Source organism: Heterodontus francisci, chromosome 49 (assembly GCF_036365525.1).
Source record: "Heterodontus francisci isolate sHetFra1 chromosome 49, sHetFra1.hap1, whole genome shotgun sequence".
In the NCBI taxonomy this organism is placed as follows: Eukaryota; Metazoa; Chordata; class Chondrichthyes; order Heterodontiformes; family Heterodontidae; genus Heterodontus; species Heterodontus francisci.
The window spans coordinates 9,076,833-9,099,938 of NC_090419.1; the positions used below are offsets into that span (position 1 = coordinate 9,076,833).

At 54.1% G+C, this 23,106-nt stretch overlaps 1 protein-coding gene across 1 annotated transcript in view; it reads left to right on the plus strand.

Moving 5' to 3' along the window:
• Positions 1-23,106, plus strand: part of LOC137358281 (synapsin-1-like) — a 193,336-nt gene that overhangs the window by 61,840 nt on the left and 108,390 nt on the right. Inside the window, 2 exon segments of the mRNA XM_068024194.1 lie at positions 21,997-22,059; positions 22,588-22,730. Coding sequence (XP_067880295.1) covers positions 21,997-22,059; positions 22,588-22,730 — 206 coding nt within the window.

Sequence of the window (23,106 nt, forward strand, 5' to 3'; positions counted from 1 at the left end):
TCAATCCTCCACCTACCCACCTCCTCCCCATATCCCTCAATCCCCACCTACCCACCTTCTCCCCATATCCCTCACCCCGCCACCTACCCACAATTGTCCCCATATCCCTCAATCCCCACCTACCCACAATTGTCCCCATATCCCTCAATCCCCACCTACCCACCTTCTCCCCTTATCCCTCAATCCCCACCTACCCACCTTCTCCCCATATCCCTCAATCCCCACCTACCCACCTTCTCACCATCTCCCCTTATCCCTCAATCCCCACCAATCCACCTTCTCCCCATATCCCTCAATCCCCACCTACCCACCTTCTCCCCATATCCCTCGATCCCCACCTACCCATCTTCTCCCCATATCCCTCACCTCCACCTACCCATCTTCTCCCCATATCCCTCACCTCCACCTACCCACCTTCTCCCCATATCCCTCAATCCCCACCTACCCACCTTCTCCCCATATCCCTCGATCCCCACCTACCCATCTTCTCCCCATATCCCTCGATCCCCACCTACCCACCTCCTCCCCATATCCCTCAATCCCCACCTACCCATAATTGTCCCCATATCCCTCGATCCCCACCTACCCACCTTCTCCCCATATCCCTCAATCCCCACCTACTCACCTTCTCCCCATATCCCTCAATCCGCACCTACCCACCTTCTCCCCATATCCCTCAATCCCCACCTACCCACCTCACCTTCTCCCCTTATCCCTCAATCCCCACCTACCCACCTTCTGCCCATATCCCTCACTCCCCACCTACCCACCTTCTCCCCATATCCCTCACTCCCCACCTACCCACCTTCTCCCCATATCCCTCACTCCCCACCTACCCACCTTCTCCCCATATCCCTCACTCCCCACCTACCCACCTTCTCCCCATATCCCTCAATCCCCACCTACTCACCTTCTCCCCATATCCCTCAATCCCCACCAATCCACCTTCTCCCCATATCCCTCAATCCCCACCTACCCACCTTCTCCCCATATCCCTCACCGCCACCTACCCACCTTCTCCCCATATCCCTCAATCCCCACCTACCCATAATTGTCCCCATATCCCTCGATCCCCACCTACCCACCTTCTCCCCATATCCCTCAATCCCCACCTACCCACAATTGTCCCCATATCCCTCAATCCCCACCTACTCACCTTCTCCCCATATCCCTCAATCCGCACCTACCCACCTTCTCCCCATATCCCTCAATCCCCACCTACCCACCTCACCTTCTCCCCTTATCCCTCAATCCCCACCTACCCACCTTCTCCCCATATCCCTCACTCCCCACCTACCCACCTTCTGCCCATATCCCTCACTCCCCACCTACCCACCTTCTCCCCATATCCCTCACTCCCCACCTACCCACCTTCTGCCCATATCCCTCACTCCCCACCTACCCACCTTCTCCCCATATCCCTCACTCCCCACCTACCCACCTTCTCCCCATATCCCTCACTCCCCACCTACCCACCTTCTCCCCATATCCCTCACTCCCCACCTACCCACCTTCTCCCCATATCCCTCAATCCCCACCTACTCACCTTCTCCCCATATCCCTCAATCCCCACCAATCCACCATCTCCCCATATCCCTCAATCCCCACCTACCCACCTTCTCCCCATATCCCTCACCGCCACCTACCCACCTTCTCCCCATATCCCTCGATCCCCACCTACCCACCTTCTCCCCATATCCCTCGATCCCCACCTACCCACCTCCTTCCCATATCCCTCACTCCGCCACCTACCCACCTTCTCCCCATATCCCTCACTCCGCCACCTACCCACCTTCTCCCCATATCCCTCAATCCCCACCTACCCATAATTGTCCCCATATCCCTCGATCCCCACCTACCCACCTTCTCCCCATATCCCTCAATCCCCACCTACCCAGCTTCTCCCTGGTTGCTTAGGGTTGAATCCCTGGTTGCCCTTATTTCCTAATTCTCTCTCCCGCCCTTCAAAACTTTATCCAAACCCATGTTTTCGACCACGTTTTCAGTTTCCCCTCCGACCTGTCATGTGGCTTGATACTCATTCATTTATCCCTCCTATTGTCGTCTTCCCCATTTGCGTGAAGCATTTTGGGCCATTGCCTGTGTTGAACGTGTAAGTCTCTGTTGGAGAACCACGGCAAGTCAGGAGTTAACAATGGAGCTGGCTATATCGCAGCATTCACTGCAATAATGCAAGAGCCCCCCCCCCGCACCATTGAAGCTATGGACACCACCCTGCCATTGTTTATTTAGAGGGCTTTCATCAGTGCAAAGCAGGCTGGGACACACCTGTCTCCATTATTACGTCTCACTTGCCCTCCATCCCCAGCGATTTGCTGGAAACGCAATGGCGAATGTGATCTCACTAGGGGGTGGCTCATTGTCTCTCAGCGTCCCATTTACCGTACTTGCTTCCCGCACCACAGCAGCACCACCACTGACCTCTGAACCCCTGCAAGTGGCGGCAGCATTGATCACACAGACATGAAAGAAAGGGAGAGACAGACAAACGATCCAAGGCAGAGAGTGGGAGACAGAGAAAGAGATAAAAAGAAAGACAGAGGGAGGGAGAGAGAAAGGGAGAGAGATGGAGGGAGACAGAGAAAGGCAACGAGACAGATTGTGACAAAGTTACACAAATAGGGAGTGAGAACAGCACAAGAGAGAGGGTTTTCCCACTATCGATTCAATTGGGATGGTCCCAGGGCAAGTGTTGATGCCAGGGAGTCCCAGTCAATCAGCACACTGTTTACTTCTCATTGATGATCCCCCAGACCAGAATCTTGAGGATTCGGTCTCTGTCGATGCCTCCCTTTCTCTGTCTCTCTCTTCCTGCCTTCTTCTCTGTCTCTGTCTCCCTCCTTCCCTCTCTCGCCCCTTCCCTCTTTCTCACTCTCCCTCTCTCTTTCGCTGTTCTCGCTCCCTATTTGTGTAACTCTCCGTCACGATCTGTCTCGTTCTCTTTCTCTGTCTCCCTCCCTCCTCTCTCCTTCATCTCTCTGTTCTTCTTATCTCTTTCTCTCTGTCTCCCTCTCCTATCTCTCAATTTCCACCTTCACTTCCTCTCGTTCTTTCCCGACCTTTCGATTGCTCTGTCTGTTTGTCCATTTCTGTCTGTCTCATTCACCAACCCTCCCCACCACCCTCTATATCTCTTCCATTTTCATTCACTCTCTCTATCCCACCAGATCTCTTTGACTCCTGGGTATCTGTTACTCGATATATAAACCCCCCGAACCCCTCGATTAGATTCCAGTCTGTAACTCACTCCCGAGTATCTGTTATTCTATATATAAACCCCCCGAACCCCTCGATTAGATTCCAGTCTGTAACTCACTCCCGGGTATCTGTTATTCTATATATAAACCCCCCGAACCCCTCGATTAGATTCCAGTCTGTAACTCACTCCCGGGTATCTGTTATTCTATATATAAACCACCTGAACCCCTCGATTAGATTCCAGTCTGTAACTCACTCCCGGGTATCTGTTATTCTATATATAAACCACCCGAACCCCTCGATTAGATTCCAGTCTGTAACTCACTCCCGGGTATCTGTTATTCTATATATAAACCCCCCCGAACCCCTCGATTAGATTCCAGTCTGTAACTCACTCCCGGGTATCTGTTATTCTATATATAAACCCCCCGAACCCCTCGATTAGATTCCAGTCTGTAACTCACTCCCTGGTATCTGTTCTTCGATATGTAAACCCCCCGAACCCCTCCATTAGATTCCAGTCTGTAACTCACTCCCGGGTATCTGTTATTCTATATATAAACCCCCCGAACCCCTCGATTAGATTCCAGTCTGTAACTCACTCCCGGGTATCTGTTATTCTATATATAAACCCCTCCGAACCCCTCGATTAGATTCCAGTCTGTAACTCACTCCCGGGTATCTGTTATTCTTTTTATAAACACCCCGAACCCCTCGATTAGATTCCAGTCTGTAACTCACTCCCGGGTATCTGTTATTCTATATATAAACCACCCCGAACCCCTCGATTAGATTCCAGTCTGTAACTCACTCCCGGGTATCTGTTATTCTATGTCTAAACCCTTCAATCAGATCGGCAGATTTGAAGGAATGTTCCTGTAAAAAGGTTTAACTTGTTAACATATTGCCCTTTTAAGGAGAGCTGGGAATGCAGGGTCCACAGGGACAGAAGTGATTAATTTCATGTCTGTAAAGTCGAGGATGTGATAGGGAGGGGTTGATTTTCCGAGCCCTGCGGTGTCAGTTTGGGGGCAAACGTCCAGGAATTTGACAATTACATCTTTTGTTCCCATTGTTGTTCAGTGTATTCCTTTTCACTCATGCCTTGTCTTGTGCTTACAAGCAGCTATTGTTCTTGCTGCAGCCACCCACCTTGCTGCCTCTGTAAACATCAGCTCATCCAAAACTCCGCTGTCCCCACCCCCTCTCATAACTCGCACCAAGTCCGATTCACCCATCACCGTCTGTGCTCACTGACCGACACTGGATCCCCGTCAGGCAACGTCTCCATTTTAAAATTCTCCTTTCTGTTTGCAAATCCCTCTACGTCCTCACCCTCTCCCTATCTCCATAACCTCCTCCAGCCCCGACAACCCTCCCTATCTCTGTAACCTCCTCCAGCCCCTGCTACCCTCCCTATCTCTGTAACCTCCTCCAGCCCCTACAACCCTCCCTATCTCTGTAACCTCCTCCAGCCCCTGCTACCCTCCCTATCTCTCTAACCTCCTCCAGCCCCTACAGTCCCCCGAGATCTCTGCGCTCCCTCCAGTTCCGGCCTCTTGACCGTCCCCCGATTCCCATTGCTGTACCATTGACGGCCGTGCCTTCAGCTGCCTGGGGCCCTAAGCTCTATCAGTCTGTAGCATAGGCCAGGTCTGAGCATCTGACTGTGGCCCCTGTGCCTATGGACACCACTGTCTCTATCAATGAGTTGGTGGCTGGGTGGGAGTTACAGCAGAACTCAGAGCAAGCAGTATATTTTAGAGCAGAGTCTAGCTTACAGTAAACAGAGTCTCTATAAACTGCAGCAAACAGTCTACAGAGTCTATTTAAATAGAGTCTCTATAAACTACAGCAAACAGTCTTCAGAATCTATCTATGAACTACAGCAATCAGCTGACAGAGTCTATTTAAACAGTGTCTGTATGACCTGCAGCAGTCTATAGAGTCTATTTAAATAGAGTCGTATAAACTACAGCAAACAGTCTACAGAGTCTATTTAAACAGAGTCTGTAGTTTAACCACAGCAGACCATCTACAGTGTCTATTCACACAGTCTGAATGAACTATAGCAAACTGAATTCACGATTGAAACTGTAGCAACGTCTCCCGATAATAGCAGGATTATTTCTCGATCACAATGCAGTGAGTGGAGGATAGTCACGGAATACAAATCATGTGCAGAAAATCAAACCCAGTCACTGGCAACAGGGCAGTCCCCAGGCATGATTCACTGGGTAATTGCCCAATCCTCTCTGTTTTGGCGACACTTTCCGGTGTCAGGATATGCAGCTGGTACCGAGAGGGCAGCTGAGGCAATGGTATCATGAGCCTCAGCACCTCCTTGGGGTAGTAAGGGAATGTCTCCTGATCATTCTCCATGTCTAGAGGATCAGTGTCTCACTGCTCTCTCACCTCTCGGCCAGAATGTGGAGACTTCTAAATCAAGACTGAGAGTGGAAGAAAGGATGGACTCTTATTTCTCCAGTGCCTTTCACCACTTCAAGATGTCCCAAACTACCTCACACCCAATGAAGGAGTTTTTTTCGAAGTGTGATCACTGTTGTAATGTGGGAAACGCAGCTTCCAATTTACGCACAGCAAGCTTTTTTTCATTCATTCATGAGATGTGGGCGTCGCTGGCCAGGCCAGCATTTATCGCCCATCCCTAATTGCCCCTTGAGAAGGTGGTGGTGAGCTGCCTTTTTGAACCGCTGCAGTCCGTGTGGGGTAGGTACACCCACAGTGCTGTAAGGGAGGGAGTTCCAGGATTTAGACCCAGCGACAGTGAAGGAACGGCCGATATAGTTCCAAGTCAGGATGGTGCGTGACTTGGAGGGGAACTTGCAGGTGGTGGTGTTCCCATGTGTCTGCTGCCCTTGTCCTTCTAGTTGGTCGAGGTCGCGGGTTTGGAAGGTGCTGTCTAAGGAGCCTTGGTGAGTTGCTGCAGTGCATCTTGTAGATGGTATACACTGCTGCCACTGTGTGTCGGTGGTGGAGGGAGTGAATGTTTGTAGATGGGGTGCCAATCAAGCAGGCTGCTTTGTCCTGGATGGTGTCGAGCTTCTTGAGTGTTGTTGGAGCTGCACCCATCCAGGCAAGTGGAGAGTATTCCATCACACTCCTGACTTGTGACTTGTAGATGCTGGACAGGCTTTGGGGAGTCAGGCGGTGAGTTACTCGCCTCAGGATTCCTAGCCTCTGACCTGCTCTTGTAGCCACGGTATTTATATGGCTACTCCAGTTCAGTTTCTGGTCAATGGTGACCCCCGCGAACGACAATGAGATAATGACACAGATCATCTGTTTTGTGATAATGGTGGTTGAGAGCTCCCGCCTGCTCTTCAAGTAGTGACTTTTACATTGACCTGAGAGGCAGACTGGGGCCTCGGTTTAATGTATCGTTTGTAAGACAGAACCTCCGACAGTGCGGTGCTCCCTCAGTACTGACCCTCCGACAGTGCGGCGCTCCCTCAGTACTGACCCTCCGACAGTGCAGCGCTCCCTCAGTACTGACCCTCCGACAGTGCAGCGTTCCCTCAGTACTGACCCTCCGACAGTGCAGCGTTCCCTCAGTACTGACCCTCCGACAGTGCGGCGCTCCCTCAGTACTGACCCTCCAACAGTGCGGCGCTCCCTCAGTACTGACCCTCCGACAGCACGGCGCTCCCTCAGTACTGACCCTCCGACAGTGCGGCACTCCCTCAGTACTGACCCTCCGACAGCGCGGCGCTCCCTCAGTACTGACCCTCCAACAGTGCAGTGCTCCCTCAGGACTGACCCTCAGACAGCGCAGTGCAGTGCTCCCTCAGTACTGACCCTCCGACAGTGCGGCACTCCCTCAGTACTGACCCTTCGACAGCGCTGCGCTCCCTCAGTACTGACCCTCCGACAGCGCGGCACTCCCTCAGTACCGACCCTCCGACAGTGTGGCGCTCCCTCAGTACCGACCCTCCGACAGTGTGGCGCTCCCTCAGTACCGACCCTCCGACAGTGCGGTGCTCCCTCAGTACTGACCCTCCGACAGCGTGGCGCTCCCTCAGTACTGACCCTCCGACAGCGTGGCGCTCCCTCAGTACTGACCCTCCGACAGCGTGGCGCTCCCTCAGTACTGACCCTCCGACAGCGTGGCGCTCCCTCAGTACTGACCCTCCGACAGCGTGGCGCTCCCTCAGTACTGACCCTCCGACAGTGCGGTGCTCCCTCATTACCGCCCCTCCGACCGTGCGGCGCTCCCTCTGTACCGACCCTCCGACAGTGCGGTGCACCCTCAGTACTGACCCTCCGACAGTGCGGCGCTCCCTCAGTACCGACCCTCCGACCGTGCGGCGCTCCCTCTGCACTGGCACTGGGGGAGTGTTGGGCCTGGATTATGGGACTCGAGTCTCTGGAGTGGGGGCTTGAACCCCACGACCTTGTGCATTTGGGGAGGTCAAACAAGGCAGAAGAATAGATGATTAATGGGAATATACTGAGAAGTGTAGAGGAAGTGAGGGACCTTGGAATGAATGTCCACAGATCCCTGAAGGTAGCAGGACAGATCGATAAGGTGGTTTAGAAGGCATATGGAATCCTTTCCTTCATTAGCCGAGGTATAGAATATAAGAGCAGGGAGGTTATGCTGGAACTGTACAAATCATTGGTTAGGCCACAGCTTGAATACCGTGTGCAGTTCTGGTCACCTCATTACAGAAAGGCTGTAATTGCACTAGAGAGGGTACAGAGGAGATTTACGAGGATGTTGCCAGGACTGGAAAAATGCAGTTGTGAGGAAAGATTGGATAGGCTGGAGTTGTTATCCTTGGAACAGAGAAGGCTGAGGGGAGAATCTGATTGAAATGTACAAAGTTGTGAGGGGCCTGGATAGAGTGGAGGTGAAGGGTCTATTCACCTTAGCAGAGAGGTCAGTGACGAGGGGGCATAGATTTAAAGTGATTGGAGGAAAAATTAGAGGGGAGATGAGGAAAAACTTTTTCACCCAGAGGGTGGTGGGGATCTGGAACTCACTGCCTGAAAAGGGTAGTTGAGGCAGAAACCCTCAACTCATTTAAAAGGAGTCTGGATATGCACCTCAAGTGCTGTAATCTGCAGGGCTACGGACCAAATGCTGGAAGGTGGGATTAGAATGGGTGGATCGTTTTTCGGCCAGCACGGAGACGATGGAAGCCTTCTGTGATCCCATGACTCAGAGGTGAGAGTGAGAAGAGCTGCAACTTCATTTGATGTGATCACTGTTGTTCAGTGGGAGGATGTGGCTGTCACAGAACAACAGCAGAAAAAAAACACGAACAATGAGTTGAGTCAGCAGTCAACTGTTTTTCTGTGGTCTTGGTTGAAATAGGATAATTACTCCCCTGGGACATATCCCTGTGTTGGGAAAGTTTAGGATTCACCGGAATTATCTGTTAGTGGCGATTGATTCAATCAATCATAGAATGGTACAACACAGGAGGCTGCTATTCGGCCCTTCGAGTCGGTGCTCGCCTTTTGGAAGAACAGTCCAGTTAGTTCTGCTGCTAAGTTACGATTCACCGCCCTTTCGGGCAGCGTGTTCCAGATCACAACAACTCACTGCGTCAAAAAACATTTTCCTCCTCACCCCCCCTCTGGTTCTTTTCCCCGATTATCTTCAATCTGTATCTCTCCGGTTACCGACCCTCCCGCCACTGGGAACAGTTTCTCCTGACTCACTCCATCAAAACCCTTCCTGATTTCGAACGCCCCGGTTAAATCTCCTCTTAACCTTCTCTGAACAATCCCAGCCTCTCCGCATTAACTGTAATCCCGCATCCCTGGGACTGGTCCAGGAAATCTCCTCCGCCCCGTCTGCAAGACTTTCATACTTCCTTCTGAAGGTGTGGTGCCCGGAGTGGGACACAATACTCCAGTTCGTGTCTTATGTAGGTTTAGCATAACTTTCAGCCTCATGAACTCCATGCCTTTATTCATGAATTTTTATGTCTCGTGCCATCTCATTGTAGGCCCCGGTTGTCCATTATGGCTGGAGCTGCCCCACACTTATGTCTGGCGGGCAACCAGAGCACCCCGCCCCCCCCCTCCCCATTTTCCAGGAGGGGCCAAAGTGGCCGTGCGTAATCGTCCCCCAGGACGTCCCAGAACGCCCTGAGGAACTCCGCGGTCAGCCTGTCCAGCCCCGGGGATTTGCCCCTCAAGAGCTGGTGGAGGGCGCCGGTCAGCTCCGCCAACGTGAGCGGAGCCTCCAATCCTTCGGCGCCCTCCAGGCTGACCTCCGGCAGGTCCTCCCACAAAACTCTGCGCGCATCCTCGCTGGACGGATCCGGAGAGAACAACGCACTGTAATAAGTACGGACCAGGAGGCCCATTCCCTCCGGATCCGTGATGGAGGATCCGTCGTCGGCCAGCAGCTCGACGAGCTGCTTACGGACCCCCCACCATTTTTCCAGCGAGTAGAAGAAGGGTGAGGCGCGGTCCAAATCTTCCAGGATCTGAATCCGCGACCTCACTTGTGCGCCTCGGGACCCTATGAGCTGCAGGTCCCTCAGTGCGCCCTTCTTCTCTTTGTATTCCTTCCACAGGGCCGGGTCTGCGACGGCATGACCGAGGCGGGATTCCAAGTCGAGCACCTCCCTCTCTAGGTGCCCGATCTCAGCTTCCTGCTTCTTGGTCGATTCCTTCGCGTACTCCTGACTGAAGACGCGGATGTGAGTCTTGCCCACATCCCACCATAGCCTCAAGGAGGGGAAGCCCCCCTGCTTCCTTCTCCAGTCAGCCCAGAATCGACAGAACGAGTCCCGAAATCGCTCATCCTCCAGCAGCTGGTTGTTAAAGTGCCAGTACGTGGACCCCACCTGCGTGCGGAGCGGAGTGAACTCTGCCCACACCAGGCGGTGGTCCGAGCACGGCACCAGCCGCATAGAGGCCACCGAGACGCGGGAGACGTACGCCTGCGAAATGTAGAGGCGGTCGATTCGCGACCCCCCTCCTCCAGACCTCCACGTGAAGGCGCTGGAGTCGGGATGGAGATTCCGCCAGACGTCCACCAAGTTAAGGGAGCTGATCAGTCCCCTCAACTTCTCCACCGACGCTTGGCCGCGCTGGGGACCGGAGCGATCCCCCACCGAGGATGATGCACTCGCCGCTATCGATGGAGCTTAAGAGAGCGGACACTTCTTCAAAGAAGCGCGCTTGCAACGCGCCGGGCCTGGGCGCGTACACGTTCACAAAGTGGAGCGGCACGCTACCCAGGCGAACGGCGAGGTGGAGCAAGCGGCCCAGCACTAGCTCCTTGACCCCCAAGTGCTAGTGAGTATAGGAATAGGAGGATAGAGCAGATGAATGCATGGCTGAGGAGATGGTGCAGGAGGGAGGGTTTTAGTTTCCTGGATCACTGGGTCTGTTTCTGGTGAAGGTGGGATCTGTAAAAGTTGGACGGGTTGCACCTGAACTGGAACGGGACCAACATCCTTGCTGGGAGGTTTACTCGTGCTGTTGGGGGGGGGGGGTGGAGTTTAAACTAATTTGGCAGGGAGATGGGATACAGAGTGGAGGTTCAGTAGGGGGTGATGCACAGTCAAATATAGACGAGAAGTTGAGTCAGTCTGGAAGGCAGAGCAAATATAGACCTGTTAAGGCACAAGTGAAAAATGCAAGGCTGGATTGCATTTATTTTAATGCAAGGAGTCTTACTAGTAAGGTAGATGAATTGAGGGCGTTGATTAACACATGGGAATATGATATTATTGTTGTCACAGAGACATGGTTGAGGGAAGGGCAGGACTGACAGCTCAATATTCCAGGGTATAGAATCTTCAGGCATGACGGGGGAGGGGGTAAAAGAGGAGGTGGCATTGCACTGTTGGTCAAGGAGTCAATTACTGCAGTAAGGAGGGATGACATCTTAGAAGGTTCCTCAAATGAGGCCATATGGGTAGAACTTAAAAACAAAAAGGGGGCAATCACTTGGTTGGGAGTGTACTACAGACCTCCAAACAACCAGAGAGAGATAGAGGAGCAGATATGTAGGCAAATCTCAGAGAGGTGTAAAAATAATAGGGTAATAATAGTAGGGGATTTCAACTTCCCCAATATCAACTGGGATAGTCTTAGTGCAAAAGGCTTAAAGGGGGGCAGAATTCTTAAAGTGCATCCAGGAGAGCTTTTTGAGCCAGCACGTAGAGAGTCCTACAAGAGAAGGGACAGTACTGGACCTAATCCTAGAGAATGAAGCCGGACAAGTGGTAGAAGTGTCAGTGGGGGAACATTTCGGTGATAGTGATCATAACTCTGTAAGAGTTAAGGCAGTTACGGAAAAGGACAATAACGGGCCTGAAATAAAAGTACTGAATTGGGGGAAGGCCGATTTCAATATGATAAAACAGGATCTGGCCACAGTGGACTGGGAGCAGCTGCTTGTAGGAAAGTCTACATCAGGCCAGTGGGAGTCATTCAAAAAGGAAATAGTGAGAGTTCAGGGCCAACATGTACCCGTTAAGGTGAAGGGTAGGACCAACAAGTCCAGGGAATCCTGGATGTCAAGGGATATAGAGGATTGGATAAGGGGAAAAAAAGGAGGCTTATGGCAGATTCAGAGGGCTGAAAACAGTGGAGGCACAAGAGGAGTATGGAAAGTGTCGGGGTGTATATAAAAAAGTAATTAGGAGAGCGAAGAGGGGGCATGAAAAAACACTGGCAGGCAAGATAAAGGAAAATCCCAAGGCGTTTTATAAGTATATTAAGGGCAAGAGGATAACCAGGGAAAGAGTAGGGCCCAATAGGGACCAAAGTGGCAATCTGTTTGTGGAGACGGAGGACATAGGTGAGGTTTTAAATGATTACTTTTCATTTGTGTTCTCTATGGAGAAGGACGATGTAGGTGTGGAGATCAGGGAAGGGGATTGTGATATACTTGAACATAGTAGCATTGAAAGGGAGGAAGTATTAGAGGTTTTAGTGCGCTTAAAAGTGGATAAATCCCCAGGCCCAGATGAGATGTGTCCCAGGCTGTTATGTGATGCAAGGGAGGAGATAGCAGGGGCTCGGACACAAATTTTCAAATCCTCTCTGGCCACAGGACAGGTACCAGAGGACTGGAGGACAGTGAATGTGGTACCATTATTCAAGAAGGGTAACAGGGATAAACCAGGTAATTACAGGCTGGTGAGTCTAACATCGGTGGTAGGGAAACTATTGGAAAAAATTCTGAGGGACAGGATTAATCTCCACTTGGAGAGGCAGGGATTAATCAGGGATAGTCAGCATGTCTTTGTCGGGGGAGATCGTGTCTAACTAACTTGATTGAATTTTTCAAGCAAGTGACAAAATGTGCAGATGAGGGTAAAGCAGTTGATGTAGTCTACATGGACTTCAGTTAGGCGTTTGATAAGGTCCCGCATGGGAGATTGGTTAAGAAGGTAAGAGCCCATGGGATCCAGGGTAATTTGGAAAATTGGATCCAAAATTGGCTTAGTGGCAGGAGACAGAGGGTGATGGTTGAGGGTTGTTTTTGCGATTGGAAGCCTGTGACCAGTGGTGTACCACAGGGATCGGTGCTGGGACCCTTGCTGTTTGTAGTGTACATTAATGATTTAGACACGAATATAGGAGGTATGATCAGTAAGTTCGCAGATGACATGAAAATTGGTGGTGTCGTAAATAGTGAGGAGGAAAGCCTTAGATTACAGGACGATATAGATGGGCTGGTAAGATGAGCAGAGCAGTGGCAAATGGTGTCAGTTCTTTTGGCGTCCTGTTTTCCTGTTTTGTAGACAGGGATAGATGGAAAAACCTTCCTTTCAGTCTCAGTCTTCGTCTTGCAGCAGTCACACAGCTTCCAGGACACAGCCACAGTTAGCTGAACCTCATTATCCACTCAGCAGCTCCAATCAAGCAACAGCCGAGCCTGTTTTTTTTTCTTCTTTGTTTTCTTTTCATTTTCCCAGTCCTGGGTGTGGATGATGGGGGCAGTGTAGAGGGAGCTTTACTCTGTATCTAACCCCCGGTTTTTTTTCACATCGAGGGGGCCTTTATTCCTCAGGCCCCCTTTATATACATATTTACAGTTTTAAAATAACTTTATTAAAACCAGATAAATCAACAAAAAACTCAAATTAAAATGCCATTCTCGACGTCAACGATGCACTCCAGTCCTTGCGGTGCCCACCGGTCGCGGAAGGCCTCAAGCGCAGTCCTGTCCAGCGCCCCAGCCGAGCGGTGACTTTCGCCTCCAACTCCTGCCAGTTTGCCGGCCAGGCTTCCTCAGCGGGGCTAAGGTGGACTCCCAGATAGAGGAGGTGCGTGGTGCTCCACGCAAAAGGTGTCATCTCCTCCGGCAGGGAGTCCACCCGCCACTGACCCACCAGGAGTCTGGAACATTTCTCCCAATTGATCCTCGCGGAGGACGCGGCAGAAAAGGTCTGCTGGCAGTCGCGCATCCTCCGCAAGTCAACGGGATCTGTGACCGCGAGGAGCACGTCGTCAGCGTAAGCCAAGAGGACGACCCGCATGGCCGGCTCGCGCAGAGCCAATCCCGTCAACCTCCTGCAAAGCAGGCACAGGAAGGGCTCCACGCAGATGGTATACAATTGGCCGGACATGGGGCATCCCTGACGCACTCCTCTCCCAAAGCGAAGGGGCGCCATCAAGGACCCGTTAACTTTGACTAGACACTCTGCGGCGGCGTATAAAAGTCGGACCCGGGCCACAAAATGCGGCCCGAGTCCGAAAGCACGCAGAGTACCGAAAAGGTATTCGTGATCCACCCTGTCGAACGCCTTCTCCTGATCGAGGGAGAGAAAGGCGACCGACTGACCAGTCCTCTGGGAAAGATGGACCAGGTCCCAGACCAGGTGGATGTTGTCCTGGATAGACCAGCCCAGGACCGTGTAGGACTGGTCGGGGTGGATCATGTGGTCCAGCACGGAGCCCAGGTGGGTAGACATAGCCCGGGCAAAGATCTTATAATCCGTGCTGAGGAGGGAAACCGGACGCCAGTTTTTAAGCAGGCAGAGATCGCCCCTCTTCGGCAGCAGGACGATGACCGCCCTGCGCCACGAGAGGGGCATCTCCCCGGTCGCCAGGCTTTCCCCCAGGACGTTCCAGAACGCCCTGAGGAACTCCACGGTCAACCCGTCCAGCCCTGGGGATTTGCCCCTCGAGCGCTGGTGGAGGGCGCCAGTCAGCTCCGCCAACGTGAGCGGAGCCTCCAATCCTTCGGCGCCCTCCGGGCTGACCTGCGGCAGGTCCTCCCACAAAACTCTGCGCGCATCCTCGCTGGACGGATCCGGAGAGAACAACGCACTGTAATACGTCCGGACCAGGAGGCCCATTCCCTCCGGATCCGTGATGGAGGATCCGTCGTCGGCCAGCAGCTCGACGAGCTGCTTACGGACCCTCCGCCATTTTTCCAGCGAGTAGAAGAAGGGTGAGGCGCGGTCCAAATCTTCCAGGATCTGGATCCGCGACCTCACGTACGCGCCTCGGGACCCTATGAGCTGCAGGTCCCTCAGCGCGCCCTTCTTCTCTTTGTACGCCTGCCACAGGGTCGGGTCCGCGACGGCATGACCGAGGCGGGACTCCAAGTCGAGCACCTCCCTCTCAAGGCGCCCGATCTCGGCTTCCCGCCTCTTGGTCGACCCCTTCGCGTACTCCTGACAGAAGACGCGGATGTGAGTCTTGCCCACATCCCACCATAGCCTCAAGGAGGGGAAGCCCCCTTGCTTCCTTCTCCAGTTGGCCCAGAATCGACAGAACGAGTCCCGAAATCGCACGTCCTCCAGCAGCCGGTTGTTAAAGTGCCAGAACGCGGACCCCGCCCGCGTGCGGAGCGGAGTGAACTCCGCCCACACCAGGCGGAGGTCCGAGCACGGCACCAGCCGCATGGAGGCTGCCGGAACGCGGGAGACGTACGCCTGCGAAATGTAGAGGCGGTCGATTCGCGACCCCCCTCCTCCAGACCTCCACGTGAAGGCGCTGGAGTCGGGATGGAGATTCCGCCAGACGTCCACCAAGTTAAGGGAGCTGATCAGTCCCCTCAACTTCTCCACCGACGCTTGGCCGCGCTGGGGACCGGAGCGATCCCCCACCTCGAGGGTGCAGTTAAAATCCCCCCCGAGGATGATGCACTCGCCGCTATCGATGGAGCTTAAGAGAGCGGACACTTCTTCAAAGAAGCGCGCTTGCAACGCGCCGGGCCTGGGCGCGTACACGTTCACAAAGTGGAGCGGCACGCTACCCAGGCGAACGGCGAGGTGGAGCAAGCGGCCCGGCACTAGCTCCTTGACCCCCAAGAGCTCCGGCTGAAAAGTCGGGGCCAACAAGATAGCCACCCCACTAGAAATAGGGGTGAGGTGACTCATGTAGACCCCACCCTGCCACTCCAGGAGCCAGGTGGCTTCGTCTCCCGGAACGGTGTGGGTTTCCTGCAGAAAGCTCACCGCGTATCTCCCTTCCCTAAGGACTGAGAGATTGTGAAATCTGCGGTGAGCCCCTCTGCTGCCGTTGATGTTGAGGCTGGCTATGGTTATCTTCATGTCAAAGGTAATTAAAACCCGTCACAAACACCTCACTGTGAGGAGGGAGTGGAAGTGCACCTGGCCCTCCACTCCCCCAGCAACCCATTGAGGAACACATTAAACCGGCGCCTCTCAACCAGTTTCACGTCCGCGCGCTTGCCCGCTATCTTAAGGGCGGCACGGACGGACTGGATGATCAGCGCCAGATTCGACCAACGGTCGAGGGCCAGCTGAACTTTATTGCGGCAACCCCTGCAAGCCGCGAGGAAATCCCGGAGTTCCGCCATGGGGATGAGAGGAGATTCGGTGGGAGGCACGAGGGACTCCACCACCTCACTGGCGATGGAATCAAGATCATCCTCTGTGCCCCGCACCGAATCCCCATCCTCCTCCGGGTCGTCACCGCCAGCGGCCGACACATCTACCACACACTGTGGGGCGGACGTCCCGGCCGCGCCAGCTGGTCCCGCCTCCGTCACGATCCCACCCCCAGGATCGATGGCGGAGGAGTCCTCTCTGGGTTCTATTGTGAAACTGGAGCCTGTAGGCACCAGCGGTTCAGGACCCCCCTCCACCTCCGTCCCCAGGCCAATGAGTGGTCCAGGGGAGACAGAAGTTCCAGACTCCGGGAAACCAGCCGGAGCCGAGACTGGAGGCGGAGGGAGGAGGCTATCTCCCGCTCCGCCAGCACCCACAGGCCCAGCAGATGGGGCAGCATTCTCAGTTATAACTGGGTCGGGTGTCTCCTGGTTGGTGGTGGACTCCGGCTGGGAGGCCCGACCCTCTGGGGCCTCGCCCTCCCCTTCATTCAGGACACCCGACCCAGTAGCGGTGGCAGAATGGGCGGCTTCCCCAGGCTCCCCCACCACAAGCAGGGCCCCACTTACTCCTTCAGGAGGGGCCTCATGTACCGGGGCCATCCCCTCCCCTCCATCCTGAGGAATAGGGAGCACCTGCCTGGACTTTGCAGCCTTGGTGGTGGCGGTAGGGGAAACCTGGGGACCCGAAACAGGAGACAGCTCCCCTCCAACAGATGGGCCCTGCGCCTCAGGGCCCCTTGTTACCTCTGTGGAGGGGTGCCTTCTCCTCTTTTTCCCAGTTGTGTGCGGAGGCTCAGAGACCTCCATATCATCAGAGGCCTCCACCTCCACACTCTCCTTTTTTTTATTCACCCTGGGCCTGAGCCCAGCCCTGGGGCAAGTTGACTTCCCGAGATCGGGCCTTGGGCTGAGCTCAGGCTCGGGTAGTGTCACGATATCCAGGGGACGCGCCTCTCGATGTTTATTTCTCCTCCGCGCCTTCCTTCCACTTGGACGGTCACCCCCCTCCCTGCCGGAGGCCGTGAAAACCACAGCCTCCGGTACCGACTGAATGGTATCTGGTGGTGGTGTAGTGGGGGTGGGAGGAGGTGCAGCGTCGCCACCCTGGGCCGCCGAGTTGGAGTTGGCAGCCGGGAGGTTGGGGCAGTTCTTACGAACATGCCCCACCCCCTTACAGACATGGCACCGCACCCCGTCCAAGGTCCAGAAGACGCGGTAGGCCGTCCCCTGGAATTCTACATTGAAGTGGCCCTCTGTCACCTCCTCCCGTGCCAGCTGCATGAATAACTGGCGGCGGAAGGAGTACACGTGTCGGAGGCTGTTCTCCCGAAGACCGAGCGGGACTGGGGTGAGCCCCGTCTTTATCTCCCCCAGATGGTGCAGGTGGGGAAGGAGGAGCTCACCAGGAATGAAGGGCGGGACATTGGATAGAATGAGCCTTTGCGCAGTGGCCTCCAGGGGGTCCACTGGCAGAAAGGTCCCGCCCACGGTGAGCCCCTTGCTCAGAGCCAGGGACACCGCCCGCTCAGCCTTCAGGAAAAACACTGCCTTCCCGTACATTTTAGAGGCTGCAACAATAGCCGAAGGGCCGACAACCTCGGCCATTGCTTTCACGCATGCCTCGATAGTCATGTTCGGGTGGACGTAGCTCTTGACTCCATGCTTCGATGTTAATAAAGCAAACGGTGACGGGGCAACAGGTGCAGCTGCAGCAGCCGCAGCAGCATATGAACGGGAAGGCCCCGCCACCGGCGAAGAGGGGCTTGCCATGGGGTCGCAGAGCTACGCCCACCCCCAAGAAACAAAGCACACGACAGTTTTCTTAAACACAAACAATATGATGGGGGAGGGGGGGATGGGAATAGAGGAGGATAGGGCTGAAAAGGACAAGGAGAGGAGAGGATAGGTGGCCGAGTGATGGAAGAGAGAGAACAGCTGCAAGGATGTTGCACTTCAATTGGTGGTTGGAGCACCTTCCTGCAGAGCCGACAGTCCACTCTTCCAGTTAGGGGAGGGTTCTTCGCCCGGGTCGGCTCGAGCCGCCCGGTTCTCTCCCTTTTCTGTTGTTGTATGAGGATTTTCTTCAGCCGGGCAGCTCCAGCCGTCCCGAGCCACACAGTTGGGGGTGGGGAGGGAGCCCCTTTTGTGCAGGATGGCAGATAAACACAAGAGCTAGTACAGGGGCTCCCTATAGAATTTGGCAGCCCCACCCCTGGATCTTCCGGTGCCTCCTCCCTCCCCCAACAGTCCAAACAACCAACAGTTCTCTGGTGCTCCAACACCCACCTCTCCAAAATGACTTGCAGGTCTTCTTAATCCTTGAAAAAGTGCAACAGTTCCTCAGTAAATGCAGCTGTCTCCACTCTATAGTCACCTCTTTGCAGTTATTCCACTCTCCTCTCCCCAGTTGCTGCAACACAGGTGCAGCTGCTCCCCCTGATTGCTGGCAGGAAGTGCTCCAAATTGCCCAGCCAATCCCAGTGCTGTCCCTGTCCTGGGGAGTGTTTGATGGGGACAGTGTAGAGGGAGCTTTACTCTGTATCTAACCCCCGTACTGTACCTGTCCTGGGAGTGTTTGATGGGGACAGTGTAGAGGGAGCTTTACTCTGTATCTAACCCCGTGCTGTACCTGTCCTGGGAGTGTTTGATGGGGACAGTGTGGAGGGAGCTTTACTCTGTATCTAACCCCCATACTGTACCTGTCCTGGGAGTGTTTGATGGGGACAGTGTAGAGGGTGCTTTACTCTGTATCTAACCCCGTGCTGTACCTGACTGAGAGTTTCACAGTGACAATGATTACTCATGTTCCAGAGTCCCTCCCTCACCTTGATGAACGCAGACGGAAACTACTGGCTGCGGTATTCGAATTCTGGTACCTCCTGAGTCAGTGCTGACCAGCGGGAACCTGGTTTGTTTACAATCCATCACCTCTCAGCCTCACGTAATTTATCAACCCTAGCAGGCCTGGGTCTGAGCTTGTCAGACGAAATCCCGGAATATTAAACTGAGATTAACAGCAGGCGTGTAGTCTTGGAATTTGTGGTATGTGTTGCATGGTGTCAGTGTACGTCATGTTCTGGATGACTCTGGAGCCTGTAACTCTCTGGGTTACTCCATACTGTCCGATTCTCCCTGGGCTCTATGTCCTGTACATTATCAGACTGTAATCCGATAGATCATTTACCAGACTGCTGTTCGATAGAATCTCTGATAGCTCCGCATCTTATAGATCCCTGGCCGTGTATGTAGATCATTTAAGGATTGTGAACTGTCTGTCCAAGTCTGATGCTGTATCCGACAGGGACGTTCCTGCCCCTGTACTGTATGTATACTGTAATGCATTGATGTTAGAGTGCTTATTAATGCTGCAGACAACTCACAGTGGGGCTGAACGCCAGAGAGTCCCCGCTCTGTGCCAGGCTCCCTACCCTCTCCCTTTCCTCCGAGAAAAGAGAAGAGGAACTGAGACATGTACGCGAGGGGAAGTGAGCAAGCTGTTGTTGCAATGCTGAGCAGGCGGGCCATCGATTTGTCGGCTGATGAGAGAGTGCTCAGTCCAGCTCTGGGGAAAGCCGCAGCATTACGGAAGGGTTCAAACCAGGGGCAGCTTCTCCACGTCACGGCTGATAGTCTGGAACACGGCCTCCCATTTTCCAGCAGTGGCCTGGGAGTGATTTCCCCGCACAACAGCTCACGGAATGACAGCACAGTCGGGAGGGGCCGAAGAGCCTCCTCCGGCTCCTGTATCTACCGCTCAGTCATGAGATGGGCGGCAGCCATGGACTGAATGTTCTCTCAGTCCGCGCCGCCTCTCAGTCGCGTCCCGGTCAATGGGATTTTGCCAGAGGAGGACATTCACCCATCGTCTGCATGCTGACCCTTGGCTGTATCAATCCGAAACTGCCCCACTATCTCCCCATAGCTCTGTATCAATGCCAAACTAATCCCACTGCCCCACTCTCTCCCCATAGCCCTGTATCAATGCCAAACTAATCCCACTGCCCCACTCTCTCCCCATAGCCCTTAATCAATCCCCAAACTAATCCCACTGCCCCACTCTCTCCCCATAGCCCTTAATCAATCCCCAAACTAATCCCACTGCCCCACTCTCTCCCCATAGCCCTGTATCAATGCCAAACTAATCCCACTGCCCCGCTCTCTCCCCATAGCCCTGTATCAATCCCCAAACTAATCCCACTGCCCCGCTCTCTCCCCATAGCCCTGTATCAATCTCAAACTAATCCCACTGCCCCGCTCTCTCCCCATAGCCCTGTATCAATCTCAAACTAATCCCACTGCCCCGCTCTCTCCCCATAGCCCTGTATCAATCTCAAACTAATCCCACTGCCCCGCTCTCTCCCCATAGCCCTGTATCAATCCCCAAACTAATCCCACTGCCCCGCTCTCTCCCCATAGCCCTGTATCAATCTCAAACTAATCCCACTGCCCCACTCTCTCCCCATAGCCCTGTATCAATCCCCAAACTAATCCCACTGCCCCGCTCTCTCCCCATAGCCCTGTATCAATCTCAAACTAGTCCCACTGCCCCGCTCTCTCCCCATAGCCCTGTATCAATCCCCAAACTAATCCCACTGCCCCACTCTCTCCCCATAGCCCTGTATCAATCCCCAAACTAATCCCACTGCCCCGCTCTCTCCCCATAGCCCTGTATCAATCCCCAAACTAATCCCACTGCCCCGCTCTCTCCCCATAGCCCTGTATCAATCTCAAACTAATCCCACTGCCCTGCTCTCTCCCCATAGCCCTGTATCAATCTCAAACTAATCCCACTGCCCCGCTCTCTCCCCATAGCCCTGTATCAATCCCCAAACTAATCCCACTGCCCCGCTCTCTCCCCATAGCCCTGTATCAATCTCAAACTAATCCCACTGCCCTGCTCTCTCCCCTGAGCCCTGCATCAAGATTGCAACTCACATTCCTCCACCACCGACACACAGTGGCAGCAGTGTGTACCATCTATAAGATGCACTGCAGCAACTCACCAAGGCTCCCTCGACAGCACCTTTCCAAACCCACGACCCCTACCACCCAGAAGGACAAGGGCAGCAGATACATGGGAACACCACCACCTGCAAGTTCCCCTCCAAGTCACACACCATCCTGACTTGGAACTATATCACCGTTCCTTCACTGTCGCTGGGTCAAAATCCTGGAACTCCCTTCCTAACAGCACTGTGGGTGTACCTACCCCACACGGACTGCAGCGGTTCAAGAAGGCAGCTCACCACCACCTTCTCAAGGGACAATTAGGGATGGGCAGTAAATGTTGGCCTGGCCAGTGACGCCCACATCCCATGAATGATTGAAAAGAATTTAAATTTCTCCAGCACCTCTCACCACCACAGTACTGACCCTCCGACAGTGCGGCGCTCTCTCAGTACTGACCCTCCGACAGTGCAGCGCTCTCTCAGTACTGACCCTCCGACAGTGCGGTGCTCCCTCAGTACTGACCCTCCGACAGTGCGGCGCTCCCTCAGTACTGACCCTCCGACAGTGCGGCGTTCCCTCAGTACTGACCCTCCGACAGTGCGGCGTTCCCTCAGTACTGACCCTCCGACAGTGCGGCGCTCCCTCAGTCCTGACCCTCCGACAGTGTGGCTCTCCCTCAGTACTGACCCTCCGACAGTGCGGCGCTCCCTCAGTACTGACCCTCCAACAGTGCGGCGCTCCCTCAGTACTGCCCCTCCAACAGTGCGGCGCTCCCTCAGTACTGCCCCTCCAACAGTGCGGCGCTCCCTCAGTACTGCCCCTCCAACAGTGCGGCGCTCCCTCAGTACTGACCCTCCGACAGTGCGACGCTCCCTCTGTACAGGGATTGGGGGAGGCTCCGGTCTGGAGTACAGGTCTCAATTCTTGACTTTCCGACCCAGAGGTGGGATTGAGGCTGATGCCGGAGAAGAATTGTGCTCGAGAAATCCTAACGTGGTGGTTTCTTCTGTCCCCAGCTGACAACATCCAAATTCCCGGTTGTCGTAAAAATGGGACACGCCTACTCGGGAATGGGAAAGGTAAGGAGTTAAATCTTCGACGTGACGGTTCACTGGATTAGGAATCGATGAATGTATGAGGGAGAGAGGGTCCAGAAACCCGTCTGACATGGCCATCACTGGCCAGAGCGGTCCTGCACCGTGACAGTTCGTTGAAGAGAATTGAATGGAAACAGTTTGTACAGTGCTGTTGATGGTCGCAAAAGCATCATCAAAGATCGTGATAAAGTGTCGGCCTTAGGTAAAAATTCACTGACTGACCTCGTGATAGTGCAGCCCTGTCACTGTGTGACTGACTCCTCGACAGTGCGGCCTTGTCATTATGTGGACAGAGTAAAGAAGAATTGTTTATAAATCCCAGGTCGAGTGGGGTGGAGAGGAGTCTGAACGATCTCCTGGGTCATGTGTGTTGTATTTTTGCAGAGCTGGGGTGGGGGTCATTGTTGCTCAGGAAGATATTCAATGCTTTTTCTGTCCTTTCTTGCCCCTCTGCCCTTTGCCCCTTGCCCTTTGGCTCCTGCAACTTCAACCCTTGTTCATGGGCCCCAGGTGAAGGTTGACCATCATTACGATTTCCAGGACATTGCCAGCGTGGTGGCTTTAACCAAAACCTACGCAACCACTGAACCCTTCATCGACGCCAAGTATGACCTCCGCATCCAGAAGATTGGCAGCAATTACAAGGCCTACATGTAAGTCGGGGGGGGCAGCCCGGGGTCGGAGGGCAGCCCGGGGTCATAATGGCAGCCCGGGGGTTCCTGGGGGGGGGGGGTCATTCCGGGCTCGGAGAGGTTGTCGAACAGGCCCAGGGAGGGGTAGTGCATTGTCACTCTCTTCCACACACGGTCTTGCCTTAAACGGACACTTGGTGTAAACCGTCCATCAAAAGCTTAATTACAGCCAACCCCACTCCGCACTTCCACCCTCCCTCCTCACACACTCTCTCTCCTCTCTCTCTCTCTCTCTCTCACCCCTTCCCCCGCTCTCTCTCTCTCGCTCACCCCTTCCCCCACTCGCGTGCTCTCTCTCTCCCTCCCCATCTCTTTTCTCCTCCGTCCTCTTTCTCTC